The 23864-nt window shown below is 53.5% G+C and overlaps 1 protein-coding gene across 3 annotated transcripts; it reads left to right on the top strand.

Annotated features, from left to right (window-relative positions):
- Positions 1 to 377: 377 nt before the first annotated feature.
- On the top strand, positions 378 to 19777 carry Cbx7 (chromobox 7). Of its 3 annotated transcripts, XM_055602987.1 has the most exons (7): positions 378 to 721; positions 2495 to 2538; positions 11080 to 11145; positions 13927 to 13993; positions 16350 to 16701; positions 16985 to 17180; positions 17405 to 19777. In XM_055602987.1, exons 1-6 carry the CDS (start codon positions 653 to 655, stop codon positions 17137 to 17139), a joined length of 753 nt encoding a protein of 250 aa, XP_055458962.1. In that variant the 5' UTR covers positions 378 to 652; the 3' UTR covers positions 17140 to 17180; positions 17405 to 19777. The 3 variants fall into 3 exon arrangements, with proteins under 3 accessions (XP_055458962.1, XP_055458963.1, XP_055458961.1); XM_055602988.1 differs by having other exon boundaries at positions 16629 to 16701; positions 16985 to 19777; XM_055602986.1 differs by having other exon boundaries at positions 16985 to 19777.
- Positions 19778 to 23864: the final 4087 nt, after the last annotated feature.

Here is a 23864-nt window from a genome sequence, read left to right as displayed (position 1 = left end):
GTTGGGAACCGTAATGTGGGGGCTTAAACGCGGCCACGTGACAGGGTCTCGCGGGGCTCAGGCTGGCCTTGAACTCCTGATCCTCCTGCCTCAGCTGCCCAGGCGCTGAGATTTTACAGGCTTCGGGGCCGCACCACTTCGGACTTCCCGGGTCGCTGGCGGGGGGCAGGGTTGGGGGGACTGATCCTATCCAGCCCAGAAGCCGAGGAGCGAGGTGGAGCGGACCCCGGGCCGCTGCGCCCGGACACCAACCTCCAATCACGTCGGGAGCATCAGACCCGCTGCCAGCGGCCCAATTTGGCCGGCGGGCGGGGTTAGGGAGAGGGGCGTGGCCCCGGCGGCGAGGGGGCGTGGCCCCGGCATCGGAGGGGCGGAGCTGACCCTCCGGGCGCTCTGGGAGGCCGGCCCCGCGCGCGCGCGCGCGCGCTCTCGCGCGCCCCCGCTCCCCGGCGCTGAGGAAAACGTTGCGCAGGTTCAAAAATGGAACGTCGGCGGCGTGAGGGAGCGCTGGGGGGTGTGCGCGCGTGCGCGTGCGCGCCCCGCCGAGCCTGACGGGGTCCCCGCCGGCCCGAGCCTCGCGCGCAGCAGCCGCGGACCCGCTGCTCCACCCCCGGCCCGGCCCGACCCCGGGCCCACTCGCCCGCCGCCCCGCATGGAGCTGTCAGCCATAGGCGAGCAGGTGTTCGCGGTGGAGAGCATCCGGAAGAAGCGCGTGCGGAAGGTGAGGCTGCTCGGGGGCGGCTCCCGCGACGCGGCGAGGTCGCCTCCCGCTCCCCAGCACCGCCCCCTCCCGGCCGGGCAGAGCGGAGAGCGGTGCGGGGCGCACCTGGGGGACCCTGCGGTGCCCGGCCGGCTCCGTAGCCCGTTCCCCACTTTCTCCGCCGCCCTGGTAGGGACTGTGGAGTTCAAAGTTGTTAACCTGGAGATGCTGCTGCATCCGAGGCCACCCGGGATGGAGATGAGGATGGGACTAGAGATTCTGAGCTCCGTTCCGCCTCGTCCCCTTTTCCACTCAGTTTCCTCCAGGGGACTGAAGCTTAAGTTGAGGAAGCAACTTGCTAGTGCGTTAGGGTCAAAGTGAAGTCTCGAACTCTGCTCTCTGGATATTTTTTTTTTTTTTTTTTTTTTTGTACCAAGTCTTTGGAAGTTGGCAGCGGAGCTTTGGAAAAGTCTCCCGTGGCCTCTGAAGTTTTCCTGTTGGACTTTGACCTTCCCGATCCCAACCCCTCAGGGCACACCTTTCTTCTCCTCCATTCCTCCCCTCCCCCAACCTACCAGCCGGGTGCCGCACCGAAGCCTGGGCCACTGTTGTTGGGGCATCCCCGAAGCTCCTCCCCCTCTCTGCCCTGGCCTTCCACACACACCCTGAGATTTAAGGAGGCGGTTCTGCCGCGCTCAGGACCACACACCTCAGCCTGGAGTTTCCGGTCCAGACCTCAAGTCTAAGCTCTTTGTGCACGTGCTTGCAGAGGGTGAACTTGGATCTGGCACATGCATGGAAAAAGTTCCTCGCTTGGACCTACGGAAGGTCCCCTTCCCTTTTCTTCTGCAACTCAGTGGGAGGCTCCTGGCAGCCACCTCCTCCCACTTGACTGAAGGGCAGGCAGGGGAGTGCCTGCTGAAGGATCCTCAGGGGTTTGGGGCTGGGCTGTAGTGGTTAGGGCTGCTTTCTTTCCCTGCCTTTCCAGGCTACTAGACTGAATGAAGCAGGGATAGCCACCATCTCCTCCAACAGGGCACAGGGTTAGGTCAAAGAGGGAACCCCCTATTCGTTCAACTCAGCACTCCAAATCTATACTAAGGCTGCAGCGTGTTCCAGGTACCACTCCGAGCCCAAAGCTCCCTCCGCTCAGAGCTGGCGTTCTGGTAGAGGACACGGTGGCAGGATGAATGAGGAAGTAAATACAGATGCCTTTGGACTAGGTGCTTTTCATAAAGAACCATCACACGTCGTGTGGTGCTGGGGAGGGAAGCTTCGGCAAGGCGATCGGGGAGGAGGTACTACAAATTATCCTCACAGTTCTCATGTGGAGATGCTTCACCTAGTGCATGGGGTGGACTGGACACTCAAGACCCCTTTCCCTTGAGACTAGTCCCTAGCAGCTGGAAGACCTGCCATCTTTCGATGGGGTCCTGCCAGGCAGCCTCTCCCGGAGAGGAGAGCTAGGGTCTCTGGTAGCTTCTTTTCTGGAAGTGAGGAATCACAGTCTTGGCATGGGACTTCCTCCACTGTGTGTGGCCGTGCATGCCTGTTCCCAGGTGGTCTCAGTTTCCCCCTATGGCATGAGCCCATCTGTTGGGTTCCAGGGATGTTTGGGATCAGATGCCCTCCCGTGCTGCAGCAGGGAGGGCTGTGGGATGGGCACGCAGTAGGCAGAGTCTGAGGGGATTTGACTCCGGGTTGACAGTCTTGAGGGCCACGGGTTGGGGGTGCTGTACTGTTGTGGAGTTGTAGAGTGTGTACCTCACTCCATCTCCTTTTTTCTCTTCCCAGGGCAAAGTCGAATATCTGGTGAAGTGGAAAGGATGGCCCCCCAAGTAAGCTCCTTTGTGTGTCCTCTGCCCATCACCCCCTCCCCATGCTGGCTTCAGCGCCTGTTGCTTTGATGACTGAACAGCAACTAAGTCATCAGCTATTCTAGGCCTCAATTCCCCCCTGCTAGGGGTTGTCATGCTTGTCCCCTCATCCTCTCCTCCTACTTCTGGCCATGGGAGCGACGGCCCAGCATCTTGGCTTCCGCAATGGCTGCTGGCCAGGTGAAGAGGTTCCCCATGTGGGGCAGCAGGTCCAGCGCGTAGGTGAGAGGGGAACCTTGGGCAATGGATCCCCAGTCCTCGGTGCAGTCAGTGTAGGGAGGGGCCGAGCCTGGGTCGTCTTGCATTTGGATGGTACTCTCTTGTTGACAGAGTGAGAAGTTACCAGGCATTCTTTTTAAGTAGCTGTGATTCTGAGCTTTTCAGGTGATGAAACAGTCAGAGACTAACTTTCCGAAGGTCACACAGCAGGGGGAGGCAGAGCTGAGACTTGGGCTCAGCCTGGCCATTTTCAGACCTCTCCTCTGTCTTCCCAGTATTCTTTTCTAGTGTTGTGGGCAAAGGGACTAGCATAGCCTGAGGACCTCTGGGGCTGAAGCCTCATCAGGAACCTTCTCACCAACCAATCACCTCCCAGCAGAGTTGTTGGGGGATGGGAACAAGCGAGCCTCAGGACCTATTGGTTTGTGAATGCTATGCCCTGCCTCCTAGAGACCCGGCTGCTGGGAAGCCCCTTTGCTTTCTTGATAGCGCTGACAGCCTCTGGAACTTACTTGATTCTTGTATGAGTGTGTGTGTGTATTGGGGGTGTGGAAGGCTGACCTATGATTGGGTCCTGGGGTATTGGTGCCTCAGATTCTTCCTCTACAAAGTGGGTTCAGTGGCCTAGGCCTTCGCCTCTCTCACAGGTGAAAGGCCTGGGCATTGGTTCAGGGTGGACCACAGGCATCCACCCAGGTGCTGTACTGATGACCAGCATATCGATAACACATTGTCTACCCTTTCCTCTACCTCATCTTCCACTCCCAAAAGCCCTGCCACTGTTTACTAGTGGTCATCTGGCCTGGGCAAAGTGGCAAAGGGAGCGAGGGAGAAGGGAAACAATCAATGGGCCCAACAGGGCTCAGCTTTGCTGTGCATGCCCATAGCTTCCCTGAGGAGAAGGGGAGCTAGTACCTTGATAGCCCTCCTGTTTCTGTACAAAGCCATTTGACTAGATCGCTTGGAAACCATTCCTTCTGCCCCCTTTGCTGCTGGACATAAGTTGGCTGCCCATCTGGCACTTGTGAGCCCTTCGGCGCGTCCTCCCCCACTCTTTGCTAGTCTTCAAATACTAACCCCCAAAGCCTCTCATAAAATCAGTTGTTCTAGGAGTTGGACTGACAGTACCTGGAGGGCCTGTAGGCTGTATTTTCCTGTTGGAAGGAAAGAATCCATTCCACATTCTGGTGGAGAAACTGAGGCTCAGAGAGAGGAGGTCATTACAGGAACATAACTGCCAACCCCCACAGCACAATACCCATTTCATATGATGCCTGCTGCCTATGTGAAGCAGGTCCAGCTGCCTGGCAGCCCCACCTCACTTGGAGAGGAGGGTATAAGGCCAGGGCCTCCTATCAGCTGGGTTACAGGGAACTGACTTGGAGCAGAGGCCGAGAAAGTGTGAGGAGTGGGTGTTGTCTGGCCTGGGAGTCTTGGACCAGAGTGAGATGCTTCCATTTTGTAGCTACTCTCCTCAGGGCTAGGTCAGGATAGGTAATAGTGACAGGAAGGTACCCTTGCTTGGCCACTGCAGAGCCATTTTGTTTCTGTCCATTTTCTCTCCAGCACAAAATTCCCAGTGAATGTGGTAGAGGGGAACTCTTGGATCTTCTGGGGCCACTGGGCAGAGGGTGTTATTACAGGTGCTCCGTTTGCCTTGGAGACCCTCGGGTCCATTTTTGCCTCCCCCTGCCCAGTACCCTGCTGCTCCCCCATCTTGGAGACCCTCATTCCTTCCCTGCATGCATCTTTTCAGAAAGACTGCTCCTTGGAGCTTCAGTACTGTCAGTTTCCAAGCTGCGAGTGTGAGAGCTCTGTATGGGGTACAGAAGCTCAGATGAGATTCCGACCTACCCCTGGCACACACTACCAAAGGGATCCCAGTGTCTTGTAGCTCTCTGGTGCCAGACCATCATGCCGCCCTATCAACGTTGGCTGTGATTGACAAGCCGTGACCCAAGGCAAAACTCTTTCATTATGCCTCCATTTCCTCATGTGTAAGTGAAGGAGTCACCCGTGCACCCTGGCAGTCAGGTACGGAGTAGGCCTCCTCCTCCATAGGCCCAAAAGCCTGGGTTAGCCCTGGCAGCCAAGCCTGCAACTCTAGGCTTCCGAAGCTGGTCTAATGAACGCTTCTTGGATTTTATCATGTGCCACACTCAAGTATGCGAGTCTTGTGGCATAACACATCGAATCTTCACAACCCAAAGCTAAGGGATTACGGGGAGACCCGCATTAGAATGAGGCTCAGCAGTTGGGGCGGTTAAAACTGGAGTTATGGAGCTGCCGCCGGCCTTGCTCCGCGTGGCTCCGACTCGCCCGGTTTCTGCATACATCATAGCAGTCCCCTCCCCCACTCCGGAACGGCAGGCCGGGGCCCAGCGACCCGGCTTGCTGGGGTGCTGCGACCCACCCCAATCGCCTGACCCGGCTCGCGGAGTGCTGCGTAGTGAGACCCAGAGCCTCGGCCGAGCTTGTTTACCGGGCTGTGGGGCAGGGGCGGGGCGAGGGTCACGTGGCCATGTTTATCTCCAGCGGGCAGGCGTGCCCGCCCGAATGGGTTTCCAGTGATCTGGGCTCGCACCCTCACCCTGTGCTTGCGTGCGTGCGCAAGCGCGGTGCTCTGTGTGCATCAGATAACTGCGGCGGCATTTCGCAGCCCGGGTTTGGACCCTCCAAGACCCTGCTGCTTCACTTCAGGGCCTGGCGGTCCTCCCACACCCTTCCCTCCTGCTGCTCTCTTTCTCTGCCTTGGGACTTGGTTCCAGGATCCTGTAATTCTATAGTTTGTCAGGGCTTAAAGGGCCTGGATCTAAGCAGTGATCCTACCCCAGAGATGCTTTCGCCTGTGGGGAGCCCAGGAGGTGACCCTGGGCAAGTTCCTTAACCTCTGTGCCGCTGTTTCTCCTTCTGTAAACTGAAGTGATTATTTCGGAATATGCCTTGGTAAAATACGGGGATGGGGGGCGGTCTTCCGTGTAGCCTGTTGCACTTGCTCTGACAGACAGTGGGGCCAGTTGCTTTTCAGATGGGTGAACTGAGGTGCAGAGAACGAGTAGGGACTCACCAGGAGACACACAGCAGCTGCAGCAGGCCAGAGAGGCTGAGCAGGTAGTGAGGGTGCAGTGAGTTCCACCTGTCTTGGTGGTGGTCAGCTCAGTAGCTTTCCTAGAACGCCTGGGGCAGGCTTGTGCCGGAAGCTCTGAGAGGCAGTGGCCCCTGGGGTTGTGCCAGTTGGGAAGGGAAACCACAAGACTCTGGCTCTTAAGGATAGTTAGAAGCTGGCTGCTGGACAGGGGAAGAGCCTGCATTCCGGGCTGGTGATGCTCGTGGCAGGACCGCTAGAAGGCAGCCCAGCATCCCACATGTGAACCGAATGGTAACAGGGAGGAAGGAAGGAAGAGTTCTGTGTCTGGGCAGCTTGCCCTTCTTCCTGGTCCAGTGTCCCTGAGACTGAAGAGAAGTGTTTTGTTTTGTTTTGTTTTTAGCTCTGAGAGTGTCTCTCTGTTTCTTTCTCCTCGCTGATGAGCCTTCCCACCCATTTGTCTTCTTTCTCCAGGGGGACCTTGGCCTGATTCACAGAACATGGCCTTGTTTCCATTCAAAAAAATTTAGCACTGAGGAGATGGATCTCTGAGTTCGAGGCCAGCCTGGTCTTACGGAGTGAATTCCAGGATGCCAGGGCTACACAGAGAAACCCTGTCTTGAAAAAAACAAATGCGTGTGTGTGTGTGTGTGTGTGTATACTTTATATGTGTGGTATCACATTTTTATTTGATGATTTTATGTGTGTATAATGTATTTTTAAAAGATTTAATTTTTGTGATTTTTTATACATATGGATGTTTTTGCTTGTATGTATGTATGTGCCCCACCTGAGTGCCAGAGGAAGGCAACAGATCCCTTAGAACTGTAGTTATGGGTGCTTGTGAGCCGCCAAGTGGGTGCTGGGAACTGACTCAGGTCCTTTGTAAGAGCAGTAAGTGCTCTTAACTGCTGAGCCATCTTTCCAGTCCCTAAATGTGATCATATTTACTCCAGTCCCCTTTTGTTGTTGTTGCTTTGTTTTTGTTTGTTGTTTTATTTTCTAGACAAGGTTTCTCTGTGTAGCTCTGGCTGTTCTAGAACTTGCTTGGTAGACCAGGCTAGCCTTAAACTCAGAAATTCTGCCTCTGCCTCTGGAGTACTGAGATTAAAGGTATGCACCACCAGACTCCACTTTCATTTCCCTTTTAGTCCCTCCTTCTGGAACCTTTCTTTCTTTCCAGCATGTCCAGTGTGTGTGTGTGTGTGTGTGTGTGTGTGTGTGTGTGTGTACAGGTAATATATATTTATATTTTAAATTTATTATTTAAATTAAATATTCACCGAGTTTAATTGCTGTTGCTTGCTTATTCAGGGTGTGGGGTTAGTTACTGGGTCACAGGCATTTTACCAGCGGCCACACCCTGAAGAACAATTACTTCTTTCCCAGCAGCAATGGACTGGCCGTGGTTTCTCAGCAGGGGGTCTAGATGTGTGTCCCCCCCTCATCCTTACTGGACCGGTAGCAGGTTCCACCTTGTGCAAATAACCACAGCTGCTGTGAGTTGAGTGTGATAGCCACGGGCTGTCCAGAGCTGCATCTCACAGCACCCCTCATCCCTCGCCCCTGCACGGTCTGCATGCTCTTCTGTGATGTTTCCTGAGTGTTGTGGGGGAGGGGTAGCATAGATGTCCCATTTAGGGCTGAGCACTCAAAACTCACATATTCTCGGCGTGTTGACCATTTTTGAGGCAGCGTTAATTCTGCCCACTGCAAACAAACAACCTCCCCCCCCCAAAAAAAAAAAACAAAACAAAACAGCTTCTCTAAGATTGACAACAGTACTGATCTATGTCTGTAAGGAAATAATTAGAAGGCAACGTGATGGAGGCTGGAGAGACGGCTCAGTGGTTAAGAGCGCTGACTGCTCTTCCAGAGGACCCAGGTTCAGTTCCCAGCACTCACATGGTGGCTCATAACGGTCTGTAACTTCAGATCTGACACCCTCACACAGATATACATACAGACAAAATATCAATGCACATAAAATAAAAACAAATAAAAAAAGGCAGTGTGACGACATGTCCCTTTAGCAAATCAACAGAAACAGGCTCCCTGGGTGGAGAGATGGCTCAGCGGTTAAGAGCACTGACTGCTCTTCCTAGAGGTTCTGAGTTCAAGTCCCAGCAACCAACTGTCTGTAATGGAATCTGGTTCCCTCTTGTGGTGTGAATGAAAACAGAGCAATATACATTAATCAATATACATTAAATTGGGGGCTGCAGAAATAGCTCAGTGGTTTGCTCTTCCTAAAGGACCCAGGTTCAATTCTCAGCACCCATATGGCAGCTCACAACTGTCTATACCACCAATTCCAAGGGATCTGACAACTTCACACTAATGCACATGAATTAAAATAAGTTATTAAAAATATATATTAAATTAATTAATTAATACATAAATAAATCTCTAAGAAAAAGAAGAATAGGTTCCTTTCTAGGATCTATGACTTCTCTTCCATTGGCTTTTAACCAGGTTTATAGCAACAGGCATAAATTTTCTCTTACAGAGTAGGCCTCAAATTGACTCAGAAAGCACTTGGTTACTTTCTTAACATTTATACCTCTTTTGCACCATTGGTGGCATCTTGCCTAGCAACAGGTTCACCACTGGGTGAGATTATCAGTGACTTTTCCACAGCAGCCTGCATAGCTCCTTTCAGAACTGTGAAAACTAACAAATAAGAAGCCCCAGCTCAGTTGCAGCTTGATTTATCTGTGTCCTAGAATCAAAATATGTGGTATCTTCAGCGTTACGGTCCTACCACCTAATTTTGGTGGGCAACCAAGAGCAATGACAATAGCATGTTTTGTTTTGAGCCCCAAGCCTTGCTACCCAACAACTCACAGGGAGGCACGTCATGTCTGGAGCTGAGATTTTTAGTTAATCACCTGTGCCTTCTGGGAGCAGCAGCGTCCAGTAATGCAGGGTGCCTCTTTTCACAATCATGTTTGTTTTGTTTTTAGTTAGTTGTTTTTTTGTTTTCTCCGTGTAACCCTGGCTGTCCTGGAATTCACTCTGTAGACCAGGATGGCCACCAACTCACTGATATCTACCTGCCTCTGCCTCCCGAGTTCTGGCACTAAGGCATACGCCCACTGCCCGGCCAGTCATGTTTTTAAAAAAATTGCTGCTTTGTGTGTATGGTGTACGTGTGTGAAGGTTAGAGGATAACTTAGTTCTGTCTGTGCCTGGTGTGTATCAGGAATCGAACGCAGTTTGTCAGGCCGGGCAGCAAGTACCGTTACCTGCTGAGCCTTATTACCAACCCTCAAACCCCTTTTAAAAACTATGATTTATAATTATTATCAGTATGTGCATATGTGTGGTATGTACATGAGTGCAGGTGCCCAAGAAGACCAGGAGAGGGCGCTGGAACAGCATGTGCTCTTAACTGTAGAGCTATCTTTCCAACCCCTGCTTTAAAACTTAGCTCACGGATTAGTGGGTTTTCCACGAGACTTTTCATACATCCACAGTTTTGATTAACTCCCCAGTCCCTGCTCTCATCCCAACTTCAGCCCTTTTGCTCTGCCGTTCTACTCTACTTTCATGACACGTGTTCCATTCTCCCTCTCCAACTTCAAAGTCTTTTCCCCCCTGTCTCGTGGGACCTTTCTGGTTTCCTGACCTCTGCAGACACTGCAAATCAGCACAAGCCTACCCATCTGAAGCTAGGCTGCATCTATGAGAAAATGTGCTGTTTGTCTTTCTGGGTGCGGATCACTTCATTCAGTATGTTTTTACTTCCATCCGTTTTCCTGTGAGTTTTGTAACTTATTTTTCTTTACATCTGAATAAAATCCCATTGCATATGTGTGCCACGTTTCACTCTCTTCATTACCTGATGAGCATTTAGGTTGATTCCATTTCCTAGGCATGAATGTAGGAGTGGTGAACACAGATGAGCAAGTATCTCTGCCCAGCAGCAGTATAGTTGGGTCCATGACCTATGTTTCTTTTTTTGCTTTGTTTTGAAATTGAAGCAGGGTCTTATTATGCAGTTCTGGCTTGCCTGGAATTCACTGTGTAGATCACTACACCCGGGCAGGCATCCATACTTGTTTTGTCTGTTTGGTTGGTTTTGGTTTTTTCGAAATAGCATTTCTCTGTATAACTCTGGCTGTCCTGGACTCACTGTCTACGCCAGGCTGGCCTTGAACTCACAGAGATCCGCCTGCCCCTGCCTCCCGAGTGCTAAGAGTAAAGGTGTGTTCCACCATTGCCCACCCATCCATACAGGCACTACTCTGAACAGCCCTGAGACCTTTAATCAGCACCTCACATTAATCAAAATTTATACTCATAGCTGTGGTTAATACTGTTCCCTCTTACTGCTTTAAAATTTTATATTTCTTTTAAGGTACCCGCCGGGCAGTGGTGTCACACGCTACACAGAGAAACCCTGTCTCAAAAACCCAAATAAATAAATAAATAAAATATAAGATACTCATTATTAGGCTGGAGAGATGGCTCAGAGGTTAAGAGTACTGGCTGCTCTTCCAGAGGACCTGAGTTCAATTCCCAGCAACCACATGGTGGCTCAAAATCATCTGTAATAAGATCTGGTGCCATCTTCTGGCCTGCAGGTGTACATTCAGGCAGAGCATTGCCTATGTAATAAATAAATAAGTCTTTAAAAAAAAAAAAACCTGTCATCACTAGACGTTTACTGACACCTGTTGTGGGCCAAGCTCAGAAGGGGCTGTACGCCTTGCTTGATGGAGACATGCTGGTCAGGCTGGGGCTGGGGTTGAGCAACATTAAAAAAGAAGAGAGTAGTAAAGCTCCTTCTCCTTGCCAGGCACTACTGTGAACAGCCCTAAGACCTTTAGTCAGGACCTCACAGAGAGGGACACGGAAGCACGGGGCTGCTGAGCACATAACTCAACATTGCATAGTTAGCCAGGTTCAGAGCTGGGACTTGAACCCACATAGGGTAGCTCCAGAGCCTCTGCCATGACATGGGATGGGGAACAGAGGCATCCTTAGGCCTCGGGTGGATAGTGGATCTAGTTGGCATCTGTAGTGTGAGTCTTGATCACAGCGTGGCATGAGTGAGGGGAGTTGTGATGCCATGCAGTTCCTGGAGACTTAGGCTAGGATTCTGAACCTTCACAGGCTAGACAACAGGCTGGCTGCAGCCTCTGTGACACTGATGGGGCAGGGCAGCTCTGACCTTTTGTTCTTCTCCCCAGGTACAGCACGTGGGAGCCAGAGGAGCACATCCTGGACCCCCGCCTTGTCATGGCCTACGAGGAAAAGTAAGGGCCTCCTGTTCTGGAGGGTCTGTAGGGCCGGGTGGGTTAGTGGTGCGTATGCAGGGGAAAGTGGTGGCAGCCAGGCTCTGTTCCCATGTCCCGCTGGTGTCTCTCTGTCTGCCAGCTTCTGACCTCGTGTGGCTTCCTGGTGCCAGGCTGAGGATTCATTCAGAAGCACTGACAGATGTGTCCCACGTGGGAATGGCAGCATCTGACTTCCCCTGTCCATAAAGGAAGTCTGGTGAGGCCAGGCAAGGCTGGCGACATGAGGAAGGCTGGGCCTCTGGCCTTCCCTCAGCAGACTGCTGACAGCCATGGTCCCACCTGGGCCACAGAGTGTGCCACAACATGCCGTCTTTTTAGTTGTTGTTATTGGTTTCTCGAGACAGTGTTTCTCAGCCTCAGCTGTCCTGGACTCGCTTTGTAGACCAGGCTGCCCTCGAAGAGAGATCCATTTTCTCGAGTGCTGGGATTATAGGTGCGCGCCATCGCACACCTACCCAGTTAGATGAGTCATTTTAAAATTACATCGTGTGTGTGTGTGTGTGTGTTGGTACGTGAGTGCCACAGTACATGTGTGAGTGTTAAAAGGACGGCTTACATTGGTTCTCTCCTGCCATAGGGTCCCAGGGATAGAACTCGGGCTGTCAGACTTAGCAGTGAACCCCTTTCCTAGACGAGAGAGCTCACGGTGTCCCCACCCCCACCCCAGTGCCTGTTTGTAGACAGTCTCGCTACAGCCCTGCAGCCCACCTGGAGTTGTGGCTGATCCACTCTCCTCCTTCTCCTGTGGGCTGGACGTAGAGTGTGGCTGGTCCTTAAAACTGTTTTTTATTTGGCTCCTTAAGGTAATCTCTTGACACAGGAATGAAGGTGTCATTGGACATAGGAGGAAACGAAAGCCAGTCTGGGCAGTTAGGGGCCTTGTCTGGGAGCCTTGCAGACAGGAACTAGGACAGCAACAGCATGACCTAAGCAGCCCCTCATTGCTACACTGTGGCTTCTCCCCAGAGGCTTGGAAGCATGTTCAAAGGACGTGTCATCATCTTTCTTTTTTTGTTGTTTTGTTTTTTTGAGACCGGGTTTCTCTGTGAAGCCCTGGCTGTCCTGGAACTCGCTCTGTAGACCAGGCTGGCCTCGAACTCACAAAGAGGTCCACATGCCTCTGCCTCCCGAGTGCTGGGATTAAAGGCGAGCGCCACTACTGCCTGGTGATTGTTGTTCTTTTTAATACTTATTTTTATATGTATGTGTGAATGCCTGAGTGAGTGTGTGTGCATGCAGTACCTCTGGAGAGCAGAAGAGGGTGTCATAGCCCCTGGAACTGGAGTTAGTCTGTGAGCTGCCATGTGGGTGCTAGGATTGAACCTGAGTCTTCTACAGGAACAGCCAGTGCTCTCAACTGCTAAGTCATCTCTCCGGTCCATCAACATTGCTCATAACTGATTGTGATGGTGGTCTTGCCCCACAGTTCCTTAGGCTCCCTAAGTTCTTGGTGGGACTTTGGTCTGAAACAGCAGTTCTCAACCGGGGGGTCACCACAATTTGAGGAGCTGTGTTAAAGTCCCCGCAGCATTAGGAAGGTTGAGAACCGCTCCTGTAAAGGGTTGTGTCACTGAGAGGGTTCTGTGGACTGTCTCGGTTTCCTGAGACAGCGTCCCACTGTGTAGACCTGGCTGGCCTTACGCATGTGGCAACCCTCCTTCCTCCACCTCCCGAGTGCTGAGATTAACAGATGTGTGCCACCATGCCCAGGCGTATGGACTGTCTTAGAGTGTGACAAAGAAAGCAGTGGGAAGTGCCAAGGCCATGTGCCCATTCCTCGCATGGGGAGTTCGGTGGCAGGCAACGATGTGATAGCTCCTGCCAAGAAGACCACTTTAAGACGTTTGGAGAGGGCTGGTTTACGGAGAGCCCAGATGGGGAAGTGGCCTAAGGTCACCCAACCCTCAATGGGAAATGAGCAGGCCCCCAGCCCCACCTTCTTTCTTTGTCTGTGCTGTTTTCGTGATGGGGCCACAGGAAGCATGAGTGGGGTGGCCTGAGACAGAGTACCTAGTGTCCCCATGTCTTTGGCACTGCCATGTGGAATCCTGAGTTATGTCGTATAGGTTGAGGGTGGCTTCGTGAAGAGGGCGCTCCTCCCCTCCCTTCCCCTCCCCAGTTAGATGAGGCAGGTTCCTTTCTCTGAAGATTCCACTAGGTTCCAAGACACTCAAGGCAAACTGGGTTGCCAGGTGCCGTACTGCTAGCTGAGAGCAGACAGCAGAGCTTCACCCTTAGCGGGTCCCTAGGTGGCACAGACTGTAGAACCCTGTGTGGCTAGCCCTGGAGGGTAGCAAGGACCTGTACGTTTTCCGAGTAAAATCTAAGCCCTAGGGGCTGGAGAGATGGCTCAGAGGTTAAGAGCACTGTCTGCTCTTCCAGAGGTCCTGAGTTCAATTCCCAGCAACCACATGGTGGCTCATAACCATCTCTAATGAGATCTGGTGCCCTCTTCAGTACATGTACACAGACATTGTATACATGATAAATAAATAAATCTTTTAAAAAGAAAAAGAAAAAGAAAACCGATAACAATTTAAAAAAAAAAAAAATCCAAGCCCTAGAAGTTGAGCGTCAGCCCCACTGGTTTCACCCTGCCGAGCAGGGGGCAGGAGTGTGGGATGACCAACAACGCTCCCAAGCCAAGCATGTAATGGAGGGGGCTGAGGCAGACACCTTGCTTCCCCTTAAATGTCACCAGTGTCTCTTTTTCTTCTGCCACCTTCCTCGAACTCCTAGGGAGGAGAGAGACCGAGCATCAGGGTATAGGAAGAGAGGTCCGAAACCCAAGCGGCTTCTGCTGCAGGTAACCACTGCCTCTGAGCTTCCTCCCTTCCCCTGCCCGACCCTGGCTTCCCCCACCTGCATGCGCACTAGCCCTCGAGCCCGTTTTCTCACTCCACCCAGCACCACCCAGTGTATGTGGCATGAGTCACTCAGTGGGTACATTTCAGTAGAAGGGATGGGGTAAAGGCTATGTGTGGAAGCTAGAGCCAGGGAAGTCAGCCTGGGCAGGGGACGCCGGTGGGCCTGAGAACGGACATCGCAATCCTTGGGAACTTGAAATGTTGTAAATAAGCCTTTTTGATGCTCCAAATCTCTAAACTCAAAATGTCTGAGAATCTTAGCATTGAGAAAACTTGGCAGGCAAGGATTGCAAAATCCAAGAACCGGAGAACCTTAGCGTCCTGAACATGACCTTGGAACAGCAGACTTCTAGAACCGTGTTCTCTTTGGATGGGAAGATGCCATGAAGCTTGTGTTTTCCTGCCTTGCAAAGGTTTCTGCTTACTCTCAGGATACCTTAAGTCTTGGCAAAGAAGCCGAAAGAGTGTGAAGCCACACAGTTGTGATTCTGGGCAGGTCTGAGTGTTTCCTGCCTGTAAGGGTCTGGGCAGAGTGTGTATTCTTGATCTCATAAGGCCTACCTGGGCATTTGACGAACTTTGGGGCAGGTGTGTTTAGCCATTCCCGGTGCTGGATTATCTCAGGCTCTCTGGTGGCCAGGTTGGCTTGCTTTTAGGTGGGGACGACCTAAATTGGCCCTAGGAAGGAAAGTGAGCTTTGCTAGCCAGCACATCACACGTGCTGGACACGTTCCATCTGTTATGTCAAAGCACGGTAAACGTGTCAACTACTGCCGGGTAACAGATCACCCCACAGCAACTGGAAAATGGGAACCGTTACTGTGTTACATGGTTTCTGTGGGTCCAGAAGGTGGTGCTGCCTCGGCTGGTTGCAGAGTGATCTGTCTCAGATCCAGTCTGTTGTTTCAGGGTTGGGGCAGGAAGCCTGGCTGCTGGCGTGTGCAGCGAGGCAGTGCGGCAGTTCTGGAGATTGGCAGGCTCTGCTGTGAGGGTGTCCTCGCATTGTGTCCATGAGTTTCTGAATCAAGCGGGTGATCAAAGAGCAAGGAAGAAGCCACAGTGTCTTCATGGCTTTGCCTGAAGCCGCACTCCGCAGTAAAGTCCCAAAGACAGGGTTGTCGGACACAGCCTGTTGTCCTGTTCTGAGGCTTGGGGTCTGCCTGGGGATCACAGCATGTAGAACAAGCTCTGATCTGGAGCTGACAGGGTGAGGTAACAGAGGACCCATAGGAGCTTCATGCTGTGGTGGCTCTTGAAAGCCTAAAGTCCCACGAGGGCTGGGGTTCAGGGAGAGCCTTGAGGTCCCCTGCGTCAGCCTCTTCCTACCAGTGACCAGTACAGGCATGCCTGACGATCAGCGGGCAGGATGGAGTGGGACTGGTGTGTATCACCATCGCTCCACCTCGATGGTTTGTGACTGCATGGCCCCATTTGACGGCCACTTGTCCTAGAAACTCTTGGCCTCTGGTGGCATGTGGCAGAAAAGGGTGTGCCAGAGTAATGTGGGATCTTCCTTGGTCTTCACACTAGGGATTTTTCTTTTTTCTTTTTGGAGCTGTGCCAATCATGCCCAAAGTTGGGAAGACAGACTCCCCATTCTAGAGTTCCAACCCGTAGGTGTGTGAGTGTGCCATCCTGCTCTGCTTCACCAAGTTGATTTGGCAGCAGAGACCCAGCCCCCAAGAAGGGCCGAGGGCAGTTCCCAGGGCCCAGGAATGTCCTTGTCTGCAAGCAGCAGGTGGGTGCTGATCCTGCAAGCTGGAGTGTCCCCAGAATCCAGCAGCAGCTGCCCCCTTCGCTCGTGCCGTCTATCGTGCCGCTCGTTGCTGCCGTTTCAGCTTTTAGATCTCCTTGGGAGGCAAGGTTCCCTCTCCGAAGAGGCAGAAAAATCTCTGTAATGTGTCTACTTCATTAGTCTAGTTTTGTCTTTAACGTTGCATAGCACTCAGCATTGAACCCAGACCCTGCACATGCTAGGCAGGTGCTGTGCCCCTACCCCTGTTGGGTTGGTTTTCAGTGTGTACACTTGTGTGCTGCTCTGCTGTGGATCAAAGGAGTAATCCCCTGTAGCCCTGACCCTCAGCCCTGGGGAGACAAGGCCCGTGCTTGTGGCCAAGAGGGGTGACTGAGCTCAGCAGGCATAGGGGTAGGCTGTGCTGGTGTGGCCACTGGCCCACAGACTGGGGAGGTGCAGGTGGAACAGGTGAGGCTGGGGTACACTGGGGGAATTACAGCATGAGCAGAGTGCTGCGTGGGGGGCGGGCTGACCCGCCACGCCCTGGCTTGCCCCTGCAGCAGCTGTACAGCATGGACCTGCGGAGCTCCCACAAAGCCAAGGGCAAGGAGAAGCTCTGCTTCTCTCTGATGCGCCCACTCGGCAGCGGGAGCCCTGAGGGGGTGGTCAAGGCGGGGGCAGCTGAGCTGGTGGACAAGGGCCCCTTGGTGCCCACCCTGCCCTTCCCGCTCCGCAAGCCACGCAAGGCCCACAAGTACCTGCGGCTCTCATGCAAGAAGTTCCCGCCACGCGGGCCCCACCTGGAGAGTCACAGCCATCGACGGGAGCTCTCCCTGCAGGAGCCACCAGCCCCAGATGTCCTGCAGGCCGCCGGCGACTGGGAGCCTGTGGAGCAGTCCCCTGAGGAAGAGGGTAAGGTGGTCATCCTGAGACCTCAAAGCCTGAAAGGTCCCTGACCCTTGTCCGAGGGGCCTGGAGACCACACAGCTGTGGAGCAGTTAGCACTGATCTGGGTCTGCCCCCTGCCCTTCCACTCTACAGTCCTGACACCCTGGGCCAGGTACATGTGCACCCTCCTAAGCATCCCGCTTCAAGGACATGGGGGATGGGCTCCGAGCTGCCATACACTACTTATAACTGCCCACTCAGTGCCAACCTGTGCCTCATCTGTGTCTTTGTCCCATGGCTGCCGCAGAAGCAGACCTGGCCGGTGGGCCCCCTCCCTGGACACCCATGCTCCCTTCAAGTGAAGTTACCGTGACCGACATCACCGCCAACTCCATCACCGTCACCTTCCGCGAGGCTCAGGCCGCCGAGGGCTTCTTCCGAGACCGCAGTGGGAAACTGTGAACAGCGGCTTCCCCTCTTAAACTGTGTTCCGTGGGGCTTGGGTGAGGAATTCCAGAGACAGGAGGGGCTGGGAGCAGGGTAAATATTCTATTTTTCAGAAAGCAGAAGCATGGGAATACCCTAGCACCCTGCCCTTGCTCCATGAGAGTTGTTTACAGAGTGGCCTCTGGGGCAGGATGGGAAGGCCAGTGTTGTTTGGGTCTCATCTCCAGGGCAGATGGGGACGGGCTACCCTGCCCAGTACGCCTCTGTCGTTATCTTTCAGAGGCCGATCCTAGGAGTCGGAGGAGCCCAGGAGGTCCAGACCTTGCCTCGAGCAGTCACCCCAGCTTTCGGGTGGTGTCCCTTCCCTGCTCCCTGACTTGGGTCTTTCACTATGAACTCTCCACTCCAGCCTTGTGGTGGGACATGGAGGCTGGCTTTGGCCAGCAGGGACAGGATCAGGACAACCGGCATGCCCTGGACCAGGGAAGAGGCTGCTCACCAGGCCTCCTCTGCGTGTGCCGTCTCCCCTTCACTGGCATGTGTAGAGATGCCTGTGAGCACGCCCAGCCACCCCAGTATGCACATGCGGCCTGTGCCTGTGTTCACACCCGCCCCATCTGTATAGACCTGTCCACGTGGACCTTGCACACCTTTAGAAACTGACCAGGTGAACATGGCGTAACTCACAGCACAAGTGAACTTGCCACGGCACCCTCACTCCACCTTGCACGCATGTCATGTGACAGGATTGGTCTCTTGGTTTGCAGCTGTCAGCAAACAGCTGGGATCTGGCCTGGCCTGGGCCTGGTGGCAGCTGATCTCCAAGCCATAGATAGGACCAGGCTTCAGGTGTACGAGGTACAGACGCTTCCGCACAGGCTCACAGACACTTGGCCCTTACTTCCTCCCACAGGAGTTCACATTCTTTCTGACTCAGGTGACTTTCCAGCCTCCCACCCCTCCTTTCTCTACCTTCTCCTGCAGCTCAGCCCATCTGGGCACCCATGGGTGCCGGTGGGTGTGGGCAGTCAGGGAGGGAGTGTCCCACCACTTTCTCAGGGCAGTCCTTGTCTTCTGTGTTCCCTCCCCACCCAACCTGAATGGCACAGCTAAGGATGACCCCTCATGCCTGTGGGGATTGAACTCTGATGTATGGTGAGTCAGCCTCCACAAGCCTGTGGTCCTGGAGAGGGGCGCAGCTTTCTAGTTTGCACTGGTGTCCTATAGACCGACACCTTCCTTCCTGAGGAGGGCCACCTCCCTTGTCAAGGACGCATTGCTCTCTCACCCCCTGCCATCGTAGGAACCTGTGTGGCTGGGTCGCAGCAGCCCCCAGTTCTGCTGTGTCTTTAGGAGGGCAGTGGAGTCTGCCTGAACAAGGGTCTCCCATTCCCAAACCAAAGAGCCTGTACCCGTGTCTGTTTGGGGTTCTGTCCTCAAGCTTCTCCAGTCCCTGGCTTCCCCCTCTTCCTAATTCTCAGCTGTCCAGGGTTAACTCAGTGCTTCCATGTGGGGCCAGTCTGCTGTGGGTGACCTGCTTCACCTCCATCCTGGGATCTGAACCTAGAGGATGTCAGGGTGGGCCGGAGAGGGGAGAGACAAAGAGGACCCTCACCCAGTGGGCAGTAGAAGCCTGGGAGTGGAGGAAGCTTGGGTTTGTTCTGGAGGCCCCAGCTCCTGGGCAGAAGGTGAGGGTGGGCGGTGGAGGCTTTTTTTTTGCTGCTGGGTTTGATGGCCCACAGTACTGGGGGACCGCATCCAGAGGATGTCATGTTCCCCTTCCCTCGGGCATGAGACTAAATACCCGTACAGCTAGACCATGAGGCTCCAAGGGGGCTCCAGGCAGCTGTCTTCTGTCTCTGGCAGCAGGCAGTGGCCTTTTCTCTCACGTGGCCCTTTTATGAAGCCCACCAGCTGGGAGGCCTAGGGTGGGTATCCCGCGGGGCAGCTATGTGGCTCTGGACTGCTGGGGACTGGCCTCCAAGGGAGAATGACTACAGGTTTGAGTGGCTCCACGGGTTTCCTGCCTGAAGCCCACGTGGACAGTATACTTCTCCTCCCCCACATACACACTAACCCCCGACAAGGCCAGTACTCGGAGTGGGAGCCACCTGCCTATCTTTCCCCTGGCCCCACCCATTTGAATGTAGAGATTGGGTGGTACTTTTCCCTCACTGTGGGTTGTTGGGGTGAAGATGTGCCTCAACGTCTTGTGTGGGCACTCCTTGGTGCCACAGCTGAGCCCCTCTGGGCTGGGTGGTTATCGTCTGGTAAGATGGCACTCTCATTGCCCAGTTCCACCTCCTGCCCACTGGGGAAGGAGCTCAGTGTCAGTGAGGTGGCATCAATTTTTGCTTCATAAGTGGCGGGCCGAACCTGGCCGCCAGGTCTCAGCACAAGACCGCTTCCTTTGCACAAGAATGAGCTCCGAGCTTTGTTCAGACTACATGAATGTATTGGGAGGAGTCGGGCACAAGCCTTCCCCCCCCTCTGGGGATTGTGTTCTGGGGAGAGTCAGCAGGTTCAGAGTGTGGGTTTATTTTTGTACTGATATTGGTAAGAGACTGTATAGCATCTATTTATTTAGATGATTTATCGGGTAGATGGGGCAGAAATTATTAAGAATACATTAAAATGATTTTTAAAACGTCTATGCATCCGGTTGGTTTTTTTTTTGACGGTGTGGCCCCCTGGACCACAGCCTAGGTTGAACCCCCAAGTCTCCCAGCTGTAGTCTGTGGTCTTCCGAACCCTCTAGGCCACAAGTTAAAATGAACTGAGAACAGAAATGAAACTAGTGGGTCAGGGGAGGGCCCCTGCAGTGTCGTCGGTGCTGGGACTGCTTCTGTGGGCCTTGCCATTTCTCACTGGCCTGCAGGGTGGAACTGGACAGTTACAGTTAAAGGAACTGGGAGGAGAGTCACACTGATGGAGTTGTCTGGCCAGAGGAGAGCAGTGACCACAGTAGGGGCAGTCGGTATAGGGGAGATGCTTATGCTGGGCATAAGCAGGAGAATTGTGACACTCACCCGTGGGTGTGAGGGTGGGTCATGCGTGTGCACACACACCAGCGTCATATCTGAGTTTCCAGTTTGGACACTGGATGATTGGTTGGACCATATCTGCAAAGAGACAGGCAGAGAAGAAGCAGGTTTGGAAGTGTCCTGAGTTATAACCCCTGAGACCAGGATTACAGGATGTTCTGTGAGAGAGGAGCATCTTGGGGATGACGCTAAGGTCACTTGTGGACAGTTGCGGTCAGTTGTGCCTAAGATGGAGATGTACACAGCATTGCCCAGTCCCAAGAATGGGGTGGGAGGCCAGCCCCCCACTGGGTGGCCCTGTGCGCTAGTGTCCGCCTCCCTAACTACTCACCTGTTATACTGAGTCTGGACTAGAAAGTGATGCTTGCTGTCACTTGACACCTACAAAGGGACCTTCCTTACAGCCATCCACAGCCAGGATGACATCAAGATGGCCGCTGAAGGTGTGGTACCCACTGCCCGCTCGAGCTCAACCCCACAGTAAACCCACACTCTTCAGGACTCTCCGAAGAGGTGGTCCTTGGAGCTGGTCCTGGCCCCAAGGTCGCAGCGGACAGTCCTCCTCTCCCTCCTTCAGTCCCCTCAGCCGGCCTTTCCACTGGTCAGGGTATTCGTGTGAGGAGTGCAGGCCCGACTGTCTTACACCCATCTTACCAGGCCATGCTTCTGCTATTGACTTAGTCACCACTGGGGACTGGAACCGTACAGCTGCGCAGACAAGCCCAGGTTCCAACAAGCTCCTCTCTTCTGGATGTGAGACGGTGACCTCAGGCTCAGTGGCATCCTCACGGTGAGCACTGTATCAGCTTCGCTTCTTACGTCTGACCCACCGATTCTGGGAGACGAGTGCCCGGGCAAGAGTTTCAGCTACAGGTTCTCTGTGCATTGCTCCTCTGGCAACAAGAAGGCCTGATTCCCTTCCTCAGAAGGAGAAGGGTCAACTCCTCTGTGTGAGGGACCCATCTAGCTTCCAGGCCTCGCCATTTCCTGAATATGGCAGCATTCACTGGGCACGTGTGCTAGACCTTACAAAGATGCCATCTGCACAGACGGGTACCCCACCCTCCACCCCTGCTCTGGGCTCTGCAACTCGTTGTCCCCATAGGCCAGTTGCCCTGGATGGATAGTGTTGCACGGGGCGGGGCATGGAGTCTCATGACCACGCCCACACAGCCGCAACCTCCTCCCCTGGAGACTGGTGCTGATGGAAAGCTGCTGCAAGAGAAAGGCCTATGCGGTAAATCCAGTGTTTTGTCACCCATAGATGGCAGCAAGGACCTAGCCGATGTGCACCCAAATCTGGCTAGGTGTTGAAGCTAGTCACTCTAGAGCAGGGGTTCTGTGTCACCCTTCCTAATGCCGTGACCCTTTAATGCAGGTCCCCCCAACCACACAATTACTTCACTGCTGCTTCATAAACTGTAATTATTCTATTGTTATGAATCATAGTGTTATGCAGGATATCTGATAGGTCACCCCTTAGGGGTCTTGACCCACAGCTTGAGAACCACTGCTCTCAAGGAACAGGCATCCCAGGGTGACCAGCTAGCCACTACACTAGCAGGCGGCCATCTTGAGGCTCAGCATTATTTTGGGCTCGCCAGCAGTTCCTGCCTCTGACAGATGGGACAAGTCGTCTCCCTAAATAGCTTTGCGGCAGCTTTGGGAGAGCAAGACTTTGCTGGACTGTCACATAGCCTGCACTGCCCAGCTTCCCGCCCCTGTGGCTGTGCCATTGGGCAGATGCTTAGGTGAGGACTGAGGCTGGCATCACCCGCTGTCGACAGATGGAGGGACAATGCACCTTTCACCCTGTGGTGCTTGCTCTTTGCTGGTCACAAACCTACAGCGCAGCCTTAAGAGAGCTTTGTGTGCCGTCTCAGTGTTGGGGAGACTGAAGCAGGAGGATCATGAACTTGAGGCCAGCCTGGTCTGTATAGTGAGACCCTGTTTTTAAAACAAACAAACGAACAAATAAATTGAAGTGCAGGTATGAGTCAGGTAGGGTACTGAGTGCCTTTAAGAGCCAGGCGGTGGTTGCAGCACTTGGGAGGCAGACGCAGGCAGAGCTCTATGAGTTCGAGGCCAGCCTGGTCTACAGAGCAAGTTCCAGAACAGCCAGAGCTATACAGAGAAACCCTGTCTTGAAAAAACAAACAAACAAACAAACAAAACCCAAAACAAACTACTTCCTAGCACTCTGGAAGCAGAGGCAAGCAGAGTCTATGGGTTTGAAGCTGACCTGATGTACTAGGGAATATGGGTCAGTCAGAGGGTTACATAGGATAGACCCTGTCTCAAAACAAAAAGAAAAAGAGAAAGAAAAGAAAATGCCAGGTGTGATGGTAGCCCATAACTGCTGTCCCTGCATACTTGGAGGCAGGAGGATCAAGGAGCTGAAGGTCATCCTTGGCTATGTCCTGGAACAGGCTCTGTAGACCAGACTGGCTTCGAACTCAGAGAAACACCTGCTTCTGCCTCCTGAGTGCTGGGATTAAAGGTGTGGGCCACCACTTCCTGGCACAAGAAATGTAGGGGTTTTGAAACCGGCCTGGGCTATGTGAGGCTTTTATCAAAAAAATGAAAGGTAAAAGAGAAGGAATTGAAAAGGAGAGAGGGAGGAGGAAATTAACAGGGCCGGGGCTGGCATTGTCCACATTGAATCCACCCAGAACTTCCTGCCACCTTGAGATCACCTCACCTTTACACCGAATCTCCCCGGGCTGAGAGGGAGTTCCAAAGTGCCTGTGGGGTGGGAGGCCAGAGCGCCGTCTCCCACATCACCCGAGAGGGGGTGCACCAGCTCATTCTTTTCAGCAATCACAAGTACAGAGTGGAGGGGGGATGGAAGCTGTCTTCACGTCCAAGCTTCACTGTGCTGGGACTGGTACCCGGTGTCCTGGCCAGCCTGTGACATCCTGTGGGCAGCAGGCCTCTGTTCCATGGTGCCTGCTGGGCTGGCACCGTTCTCGTGTCCTTTTGGCACACTCCAGCTACGGCATCGTCGGGAGTGAGGCTGTTCTAAGTGCCGTCTGAGCTGATAGCCAGCGGGGAAGGGAAGTATCCCTTCCCTTGTGGGGCATGTATCCCTGGGAGGCATTCTCCTAGTCACCAGGGATGATGCAGCTGGGCCTTCTCGGGGCAGTCGGACAGGTGAGGAGTGTGGCGCCCTGTCACACTGGGTTTTGTCACGCTGACACAAGTCACAGTCGTCTGGAGTGAGGGAACTTTTACTGAGGAAATGCACCCATCAGATTGGCCTGTGGGCAAGCCTGTGAGACATTTCCTTGATTGAGGATCGGTGTGAGAGGCCTGGCCCTCTGTATGTGGTGCCGCCACTGGGCAGGTAGTTCTAGGATGTATAAGAAAGCAGACCAGGGGCTGGAGAGATGGCTCAGTGGTGCTCTACCAAAGGACCTGGGTTCAATTCCCAGCACCCACATGGCAGCCCACAACTGCCCATAACTCCAGTTCCACAGACTCTGAAACCTTCATACCGATGCACAGAGAATAAAATAAGTTAAGGAAGGAAGGAAGGAAGGAAGGAAGGAAGGAAGGAAGGAAGGAAGGAAGGAAGCGGATTGGGATTGAACAAGCTACGGGGAGGAAATGGCTAAGCAGCATGCTCTCGTGGCCTGTGTTTCAGTTCCTGCCTCGGGTTCCTGCCTTGGCTTCTCTTCTTTGATGGACTGTGAT

Source organism: Psammomys obesus, unplaced genomic scaffold, assembly GCF_907164565.1.
Source record: "Psammomys obesus unplaced genomic scaffold, mPsaObe1.curated_primary_1811, whole genome shotgun sequence".
NCBI lineage: Eukaryota > Metazoa > Chordata > Mammalia > Rodentia > Muridae > Psammomys > Psammomys obesus.
Note: the sequence above shows the minus strand (reverse complement) of the source record. Positions and strands in the feature narration are given on the sequence as shown.

Excerpts from the sequence above, each read along its gene's own strand:
- Cbx7 (XM_055602987.1), top strand. The coding sequence starts at position 653 with ATGGAGCTGTCAGCCATAGGCGAGCAGGTGTTCGCGGTGGAGAGCATC. Across the intron at positions 11,146-13,926 it reads GTCATGGCCTACGAGGAAAA|GGAGGAGAGAGACCGAGCAT; the intron begins GTAAGGGCCTCC and ends TCGAACTCCTAG. Across the intron at positions 13,994-16,349 it reads CCAAGCGGCTTCTGCTGCAG|CAGCTGTACAGCATGGACCT; the intron begins GTAACCACTGCC and ends TTGCCCCTGCAG.